The 10,335-nt window shown below is 47.5% G+C and overlaps 1 protein-coding gene across 3 annotated transcripts in view; it reads right to left on the bottom strand.

Annotated features, from left to right (window-relative positions):
• SEMA4A (semaphorin 4A) overlaps positions 1 to 10,335 on the bottom strand; it is a 25,115-nt gene that overhangs the window by 4,505 nt on the left and 10,275 nt on the right. For all 3 annotated transcript variants that reach the window (XM_006155171.3, XM_027774470.1, XM_027774471.1), the window contains one exon: positions 938 to 1,118. In XM_006155171.3, coding sequence (XP_006155233.1) covers positions 938 to 1,118 — 181 coding nt within the window. The remainder of the gene's footprint in view (positions 1 to 937; positions 1,119 to 10,335) is intronic.

Here is a 10,335-nt window from a genome sequence, read left to right as displayed (position 1 = left end):
CCTGCTGGTCCCCCCCCCACTGTCTCTCTCCAGTGAGCACATGTACTCTATGGCATAAAATAAAGTAAATAGAGACAGGGCTCTCAGATCCACTCCACACAGAGTCCACAGCTCTCTGGGCCTCACGCCCCTTCCACAGCTTCACTCCCAGCCCAGCAGGTGCGGGCTTTCCTCTGCCCACAGCCAGCCTGTGCCCGACACTCGAGCCTGCTGCTTCCTACACAGGTACAGGTACAGCTGCCAGTCATCCCCTTTTCTGCCCACCTCTTCACCATCTCCCTCTACTAGATCCTTACGGTTCCCTCATCTATGAAAAAAGAACCTGGGCCAGCCAGTGGCATGGGAGCTGGCTCTCACATGGCTGATTGCCTGGTTCAAGTCCTGGACGTGGTAGCTTGAAAAACACACTGGGTGCATGTGTGTGCATGCTCAGAATCCCAAGAGGAGACTAGAAGAGACAGGACTGCAGTGTGACCATCCCCTTTCTCTCTCTCTCTGAGCAAATTTAAAAATTAAAAAAAAAAAAGAAAATGGACCAGCAGTTGGTGTAATGGCTATGTTGCTGGACTCCCATGTAGTCAATCGCAGTTTGAGTCCCGGACCCAGTGGCTTAAACTCACACTGGGTGCGTGTGCGTGCGTGCCCAAGATCCTCTCCACCTTCTACATGGCCTCCCCCAGAAGACAAGCCACTGTTGTTAAGGCCACCAGAGACCTCCCTCTCTCTCCCACCAGAGAGAACTCAGAAAAGCAGGGGACTAGACTGTTCCACTCCCCTGCTATATTTTCAAAGCCGTGCAGGGTGCTGGGCACATAACAGCTACTCAATAAACATTTGTCGCACGGACAAACGAGGCATGAACTCAAAGGTTTCCCTCCTCATCTAGCTGCAGCCCCTGCTCTGACCCGCTGAGGGACGTCCTAGGCCCTTTACTCACGGGTGCCCAGGTACATAACCAGATGGCTGCGCCCGTCCAGGCCCTGGGCCGTCTCCACCGCCAGCCGTGTGTATTCCACACCAGACTTCACCAGCAGGGGCGTCCCCACCACCGGCTCATCCATCAGGAAATGGTCCTTCATGAAGGTCAAGGCTTTATCAGAGGAAGGCCCCACTGAGCACTGAGAAGGAAAGAGGCAGCTTAGGTGGGCTCCCTTCCCTTCGGCTCACCCTCTGCAGCTCCCTCCGCCTCCCCCCTGCTATCCCCTTTGCCTCCCTCCCTCAAGGCAGTCCTATCTCAGGATGGTGATTCAAGCTCAGCTCCCAGGGCTACGTGCCCTTGGCCTCCAGACTCTGCAGCCCGCGGTCCCTCAACCTTGCAGTGGGCATAGTCCTAGTACCTACCTTGTAGCTCACTGTGAGAACGAAACGTACCCAAATATGAAAAGGAATCAGACCAGTGCTTGGCATAAAGAAAGTGCTTAAGGGACCAGCAGTTGGCGACTGTGGTTTGAGTCCCGGATCCGATGGCTTAAATTCAAGCCGGGCGCATGTGCATGCATGCCCAAGATCCGAGAAGAGAATGAAGAAGGGATTGCGGCGTGGCCATCCCCCCTGGGGGGTGATTTCTCGCTTTCTGTCTCTCTGTCTCTGTCTTTCTGGTGAGCGCACGCGCCCTATAGCAAAAACCTCTTAAAAAATAAAAAGTGCTTAATAAATGCTCATTGTCATTACTGCCCTCCACCTGGCCTTCAGCAGGGATGCCCAGTAGCCAGCAGGACGCAGGGCACAGGCTGTGTCCGGCGAGGACATGTTTTACTCCTGTCTGTAGCCCCAGATGCAGTGCAGACCTGGCTCACAGCTGGTGCTTCGTAAGTGTCTGCTGTGCCAACGACTGAGCGCAGCACGTCACAGAAGCGGGCAGTATGGGAGGGAGTGTTTCCCATCTTGGTTTTGCATGAGCTTCCTGCACGACGCTGGGAGAGTCTCTTCTCACCCATAAAATGAGGGGGTTGGACCTGCTGTTCTCCAAAGGCCCTGCCAGTACCAGCAGCCCATGCTGTGGCTCTGGGACGCTCAGGTCCTGATCTTCAGAGTTCTCGTCCTCCATGCCCAGCAGCTATCTGAGGGACAGCCCCAACTCTGTGATCTATGGGCTGCGTGTCCTCACGCAAGTTACTTCACCTCTCTGAACCTCAACTTCCTCATCTGGAAGGTGAGGTAATGAGATCTACATCCGTTTTGATGCCAGAGTGAGCACAGCTGCCCACTCACATCCCAAAGGGGAGTTCAGTGCCTTAACCACAGCACCTGCCAGCCCCATCCCGCCCACACACTTTTTTAAATAATTATTTTATTTTATTTTATTCATTGCCATTATCTATTTTTTATTTTGTTGAAGTTGACTACAGAGAGACAGAGAGAGAAGGGACGTCAGAAAGCAAGCTGCCAGGTTCGGTACTTGAAGTCAGCCATGTGGGAGTTCAGTAGCCCTAACCACCACATCACCTGCTCCATCCTCATTTTTAATCCCACTTCCACAGGTAAATAGGGCTACTAACTCATGATTTTGAGGAATTCCATTCCCAAATGAATTTTTTTTTTTTTTGGAGAGGTTTTTGCTATAGGGCGCATGTGCTTGCCAGACAGACAAGAGAGAGACAGAGAGATAGAAAGCGAAAAATCACCCCCAAGAGGGGATGGCCACACCACAATCCCTTCTCTATTCTCCTCTCAGGATCTTGGGCACACACGTACATGCACCCAACGTGAGTTTTAAGCCATTGGGTCCAGGATGCAAACCACAGTTGACTACATGGGAGTCCAGTGACATAGCCATTATGCTAACAGTTGGTCCCCCCAAATGGATTTTTAAAAAATATATAGATCCTCACATGGGGGAAAAAAAATATATATATATACACATACATACACACACATACCTACAGGGATGGAAAGACGGCAAAAGCCTCCATATTTCAGAAGCAGGAAGGTGAGTGAACAAACAGTAAAAGACAGAGAGAGGGCCAGCAGGTAGCATGGAGGTTAAGGAGGGTAGATCCCATACAGCCAACTTTGTGGTTCAAGTCCGGGGCCCAGCGGCTTGAAAAATACACCAGGCGCATGTGTGTATGAACCCAAAATCCTGAGAGAATGGAGGAGGAAGGACCTTGGCATGGTCATCCTCCAGGGGTGATTTCTCACTTCCCTTTTCTCTCTTTGTCTTCCTCCAGCAAGTACATGTGCCCTACAGCAAAAGTAAAAATAAAGAGAGAGAGAGAAACTTGGAGAGAGAAAGAGAATGAATTTTTTCAAGTCAGCCTTGGGGTGAGCCCAAAACTATCTGAATTCCTGGGACCAGCAGGTGGAGTAATGGTTAGGTCACTGTATTCTCATGTAGTCAGTCATGGTTTAGGTCCCAGACTGGGTGGCTTAAAAGTCATGCTTGGGGGCCGGCAGGTGGCATGGTGGTTAGGAGCGCTGGACTCCCACATGCCCAATTGCCCAGACCTAGCAGTTTGTTCTCTCACTCTCTCTCTCTCACTCTGTCCTTTTCTGGTCAAATTAGGATAAATAAACAAATAAAGTTGAAAAAAATCATTTTTTAAAAAAATTCATGTCGGTGGGACCAGCAGTTAACGTAATGCTATGTCACTGAACTCCCATGTAGTCAACCACAGTTCGAGTCCTGGACCTGGTGGCTTAAACTCACGCCATGCGCATGTGTGTGCGTGCCCAAGATCCCTAGAGGAGAATGGAGGAGAAGGGATTGTGGCGTGGCCATCCCCCCTGGGGGGTGATTTCTCACTTTCTGTCTCTCCATCTCTCTCTGTCTTTCTGGTGAGCACATGTGCCCTATAGCAAAAACCTCTCAAATAAATAAATAAATAAATAAAAATTCATGTCGGGCATATGCATGTGTGGTTCCCCAAGATCCCGAGATCAGAATGGAGGAGAAGGGATTGTGGCATGGCCATCCCCCTGAGGGATGTTTCTCATTTTCTGTCTCTCTGGCAAGCATACACGCTCTCTAGCAAAAAAAATCTCTCTAAAAAATAAATAAATCAAAGGCAGAACTTCTAAAGTTCATGAGTTAGTAGCCCTACTTACCTCTGGAAGTGGGATCAAAAATGTAGGGGTGGACCAGCAGGTGGCATGGTGGTTAAGGTGCTGGACACTTCCACATGGCCAATCATGGTTCGAGTCCCGAACCTGGTGGCTTGCTTTCGCATTTTCCCTCTCTCTCTCTTTCTCTCTCTCTCTTTCTGTGTGTGTGTGTGTCTTTCTAGTCAAATTAAAATAAATGAATGAATAAAATTATTCAAAAAAAAGTGGGGGAGGGATGGGGCTGGCATGTGGTGTGGTGGTTAAGGCACTAGACTCTCACATGGCCAACCACAGTTTGAGTCCTAGACCTGGTGGCTTGCTTTCTCTCTTTTCTTCTCTCTCTAGTTAAATTGAAGAAGAAGAATAATTAATAAAATTAAATAGATAATTCTTTTATTTTTAAAAAAAGTGGAGAGTAGTTAAATAAGGAGGATTCGTTGAAATCTGTATAAGAATCAACCAAAGTTGGGACCAGCAGTTATCGTAATGGCTTTGTCACAGGACTCCCATGTAGTTGACCATGGTTCAAGTCCTGAACCTGGCAGCTTAAACTCACGCCAGGCGCGCGTGCGGGCGAGCCTAAGATCCCAAGAGGAGAATGGAGGAGAAGGGATTGCAGCATGGCCATCCCCCCTGGGGGGTGATTTCTCGCTTTCTGTCTCTCTGTCTCTCTCTGTATGTCTGGCGAGCGCACACGCCCTATAGCAAAAACCTCTCCAAAGGGAAAAAAAAAGAATCAACTAAAGTCCACACAGCTGGGTGACTGCCCCTCCCACATCCTGACCCAAGATTGAAAGTTATTCTCTGGAGAGAGTCAAACAGACATTTTCTGGATGGAGGGCAGTTGGCACAGTTGAGGGGGTCACCATCCTGAGGACAGGAAGATTAAGTGCACATGGTATGATGAGACTGTTTCCCCATGCCCAGCCCTCCTCCCCTAAGACTCCCAAACGCCAGGAGCCAGACCACGGCCCTCTCACCAGAGGACGAGAAGAGTTGGTTCTGGAAAAACTGGCCAGAGGTCCAGGAGGGAAAAACAAAAATGACTGACACTGGAGGTTTCCAAAAACAGCTGAGCTAGGTCTTCCTCAGGGGAGCTATATTGAAACTCAAATTGCCGAGCCTTCCTCATGGACACAGAGCTTTCAAAGAGCGTCCATGTCCCCCACTCCTAACTGTGAATAGAGAGCCAAACTTACTAGACATGTGGGTAAACCTGAAAGAAAGAAACCCAAGCAAACAAATTGGGGGGAGGGATGGAAGAACAAGCCAATACCTAAGTGGAGACAAATGACTTAAAGAGAAAAAACCTTTATAGAAAACTATCGAAGGACCAGCAGTTAGAATAATGGCTATGTCGCTGGACTCCCATGTAGTTGACCGCAGTTCGAGTCCCGGACCCGGTGGCTTAAACTCACGCTGGGCACATGTGCATGCGTGCCCAAGATCCCGAGAGGAGAACGGAGAAGGGACTGTGACATGACCATTCCCCCTGGGGGGTGATTTCTCACTTCGTGTCTCTCTCCGGTGAGTGCATGCACCCTATAGCAAAAATATCTCTTAAATAAAAGCAATAGTCCTTACTCCACATAAAGCGGGCAGCCAGACATCCTGTGGGTCCTCAAGGGAGTGCGCAAAACCACAATGAAGTAATCTTGCCCTCAAAATGAAACCTAAAAGTTTCTGCATCCGACTACTGAACAATTTATAGGAAATACTTAACCTACAGTATGGACATATAATCACTGAGATCCAGAGTGTAGAAAACTCTAGATGAGATAAATTTATTGAAAAGAAAAACAGAAGATGAAAAGGGAACAATGTAGTTTAAAAGAAACTTAAAAGAACAGCCAATCACAATCTGGACATCTTTGGATTTTGATTCAAATAAACTATATATTCAAAAAACTCTTGTGACATCTATGAGACTGTTAGAAATTTGCACACTCGGGAACCAGCAGTTAGCGTAATAGCTATGTCGCTGGACTCCCACGTAGTCGACCGTGGTTTGTGTCCCGGACCCGGTGGCTTAAAACTCACGCCGGGCGCGTGTGCGTGCGTGCCCAAGATCCCGAGAGGAGAATGGAGGAGAAGGGATTGCGGCGTGACCATCCCCCCTGGGGCTTAAACTCACGCTGGGCACATGTGCATGTGTGCCCAAGATCCCGAGAGGAGAACGGAGAAGGGACTGTGACATGACCATTCCCCCTTGGGGGTGATTTCTCACTACGTGTCTCTCTCCGGTGAATGCGTGCACCCTATAGCAAAAATATCTCTTAAATAAAAGCAATAGTCCTTACTCCACATAAAGCGGGCAGCCAGACATCCTGTGGGTCCTCAAGGGAGTGCGCAAAACCACAATGAAGTAATCTTGCCCTCAAAATGAAACCTAAAAGTTTCTGCATCCGACTACTGAACAATTTATAGGAAATACTTAACCTACAGTATGGACATATAATCACTGAGATCCAGAGTGTAGAAAACTCTAGATGAGATAAATTTATTGAAAAGAAAAACAGAAGATGAAAAGGGAACAATGTAGTTTAAAAGAAACTTAAAAGAACAGCCAATCACAATCTGGACATCTTTGGATTTTGATTCAAATAAACTATATATTCAAAAAACTCTTGTGACATCTATGAGACTGTTAGAAATTTGCACACTCGGGAACCAGCAGTTAGCGTAATAGCTATGTCGCTGGACTCCCACGTAGTCGACCGTGGTTCGTGTCCCGGACCCGGTGGCTTAAAACTCACGCCGGGCGCGTGTGCGTGCGTGCCCAAGATCCCGAGAGGAGAATGGAGGAGAAGGGATTGCGGCGTGACCATCCCCCCTGGGGGGTGATTTCTCGCTTTCTGTCTCTATGTCTCTCTCTGTCTGTCTGGCGAGCGCAGGCGCCCTACAGTGAAAAATCTCTCTCAAAAAAAAAAAAAAAAAGAAAGAAATTTGCACACTGGGGTAACCCCCATGGCCTGGTGGTTAAGGAAGTAGTATCCCACATGACCAACTGCGAGTTTGAATCCTGGGCCTAGTGACTTAAAAATTATGCCAAGTGCATGTGCATGCCCCAAATCCCAAGAGAACAGAGAAGGGATTGCAGTGTGGCCATCCCTCTGGGGAAGTGATTTCTCACTTTCCTTCTCTCTGTCTCTCTCTCTAGTGAGTATGCATGCCCTATAGCAAAGAGACTAAAACAACAACAGCAACACACACACACGCACGTGCACACACACTAGATGCATGTGGGCATGGGCCCCAGATCTCAAAAGGAGAGAGAGAGGGAGAAGGGATTGTGACATGACCATTCCCCACAGGGACGGGTCTCTTCCCCCTTGCTCGCCTGTGTGTGTGTCTTTCTTTGTCTCTCTCCCACAAGTATATTCAGCCTCTGGCAAAAAAAAAAAAAAAAAGTAAGCTCCATAAGGGAAAAGGCTAGTCTATTTGCTCACTGCTGTGTCTCCGATGCCGAGAAAGGAGCGCTTGTCCTCATAAGTATGGTTGAATGAAAAGGACGTGGGAAGTAATAGGGCTGGCTCCCTGGCCTGGCAGTTAGAGGAGCTGGATTCAGCACGGTCAATCACGTTGTTCAAATGCTGGTCTCAGCGGCTTGAAAACATGCTGGGGGGTGTGTGTGTGTGTGTGTGTGTGTGTGTGTGTGTCCAAACTCCTGAAAGGACAGACAAATGGAAGACGGGGCACTGCGACCTGACCACGCCACTGAGGAGTGCTTTCTTTCTTGTCCTCTCTCACTGTCTCTCTGACTCTCTCTGGTGAGTGCACACACCGTTGGCAAATTAGAAAACAAACAAACGAACAACTTTTGTAACTGAAAGAACTAAAGAAAATAACTTTCCAGGCCAAAGTGGCCCAATAAATGCCCAGCCCAATAAATGAACAGAGTTCTTTCGAAGGACACCACCATGAAGTTTCAGAACACCGAGGACAAAAAAAAAAAAGGAGGGGGGCACTATGGGTCAGCAGGTGGCATGGAGGTTAAGGCAGGTGGGTCCCACATGGCTGACTGAGCAGTTCAAGTCCCTGATCTGGCGGCTCTAAAAACACAGCAGATGGGGCTGGCAGATAGTGTGGTGGTTAAGGGCGCTGAACTCACACATGGCCAACTGCAGTGCGAGTACCAGACCTGGTGACTTGCTTTCTCACTTTCCCTTTCTCTCTTTCTCTGTCTCTGTCTGGTCAAATTAAATAATAATAATAGCAAATACAATTAAAATATATAACTCTTTGGGAAAAAAGAAAGAAAAAAACACCAGGCATGTGTGTGCATGCCCAAAATCCCAAGAGGAGAGTAGAGGAGAAGGGATTGTTCCATGGTCATAACCCCTGTGGTGATTTCTCACTTTCTTTTTATCTCTCTTTGTCTCTCTCTGGCAAATGCATGCACCCTATAGCAAACTTAAAAAAAAAAAAAAGGCACTACAACAATCCAATGAAAAAAAAACACATTCAAAGGCTTAGGGATCTTCGTACTTCCCAACAGTAACACTGAAAGCTAAAATAAAAGATAACAAAGCAAAGCTTTCCAAATTTGAAGGAAAATTATTTCTGTTCTAGAATTACATATACCTAGCCAAACTATCAAATGTGAAAGGAAAGACATTTTCAGACATTCAGGATCTCCAAAAATGTTAGCAGCCATGTACCCTTTTCCAGGAATCTATGGAGGATAACCTTCACTAAAATAAAATAGCTGAAAACACACACACAAAAAGAGGAAGCTATGGGGAAGCAAGAAACACCAGCTTCGTCATTGGAAAGAGGCCAGGGGAATCCCTAGGACTGTGAAGGGAGAGCCCAGGATGGCAGCAGAGCTCAGGATGGACTCTAGACAGGAATAGGTGTGAAGGATCTCCAGGATGATGAAACGGAACCAACACATCCGTCTTCAGAAGGTGCTCAGATCATGCAGGAAGACTTTGGGGTTGAATTAAAGACAAGAGCTTAGGGGCCAGATGGTGGCACAGTGGTGAAACAAAACATTCTGGGAGGCAACAATCTCACGTGGGGACGTTCCTGGTTCAAGCCAGGAAACTTCTGAGTACCCCGGGCACACATATGGCCACGACGCAGGCTAGCTGAAGCTGGGGATGGATCCTGGGGTCAAGACCTGGTTGAGGTTGCTCTCTCTTTCGCCTCATGGAAGAAATAAATAAATAAACTGTTTCAAAGAAGGCAAGAGTAGGACCAGCAGTTAGCATAATGGCTATGTCACTAGACTCCCACGTAGTTGACTGTGGTTCGAGTCCTGGGCCCAGTGGCTTAAATTCACGCCAGGTGCATGTGGGTGCATGCCCAAATCCCGAGAGGAGAATGGAGGAGAAGGGATTGTGATATGGCCATACCCCCGGGTAGGGGGGTGATTTCTTGCTTTCTATCTGTCTGTCTGTCTCTGTCTTTCTGGTGAGCATACGAGCCCTATAGCAAAAATCTCTACAAAAAAAAAAGAAAGCAAGAGTCTAGGGCCAGCAGGTGGCATGGAGGTTAAGGCTCCAGATCCCATATGGCTGACTCCACTGATCAAGTCCAGGACCCAGTGGCTTGAAAAATCATACTGGGCACATGCCCGAAATCCTGACAGGAGAATGGAGAAGGTACTGTGGCATGATCCTCCCTGGGGCAGGGGGGTGTCATTTCTCACTTTCCCTCTGTCTCTGTCTCTGTCGCTCTCTGGTGAGTGCACAAGCCCTACGCCAAAAACTAAAGAAGGAAAAAAAAAAAAAAAAAACAAAAAAACAAGAGTTTAGAAAACAAAACAAAGAAAAAAAAAATCAAGGTAATTACTAGCTCCAGGGAAAATAAAAAATTATGCAAAAAGGGAAAGTAATCACGGCTCACTACCTGGCTCAGCTCAGAATAAGAGTCATAATGTACATGTTGATCTAATCAAAATGATGTTGAAAGGTTGGGGGGTCGGTAAGTGGTATATTGGTAAGCCAGCCCGGGGGACGGGTGCAGGCAGTGGAAAGCCAGGTTTGCAGTGTTTGCTGCTTTTTGTGTTAGGTTCTTCCATCATGGCTGATTTCAAGTTACTGATGTAATATTACTGAGCACGAATTTGGAAAGAGATGTGCAAAAACAGATTTGTTAGTTGCTACAAGCCAACTCCAGAACATCACTGGGTGGGAGTGGGGAAACAGTGAAGTCCTCACGAATGTGAACTCTGTAGTTACTGTCTGAAATGGAAACATCAAGAAGTAGCAATAAAAGAATGATATTTAGAGATCTGGAGAGAAAAGCAAAAAAGAATCAGCTCAGAGTTGAAGGTGGTAGGGA

The sequence above is a fragment of the Tupaia chinensis genome, unplaced genomic scaffold, assembly GCF_000334495.1.
Source record: "Tupaia chinensis unplaced genomic scaffold, TupChi_1.0 Scaffold000438_1, whole genome shotgun sequence".
Classification (NCBI taxonomy): domain Eukaryota; kingdom Metazoa; phylum Chordata; class Mammalia; order Scandentia; family Tupaiidae; genus Tupaia; species Tupaia belangeri.
The sequence above is the reverse complement of the archived record's forward strand: the minus strand, read 5'-3'. Positions and strand labels throughout refer to the sequence as shown.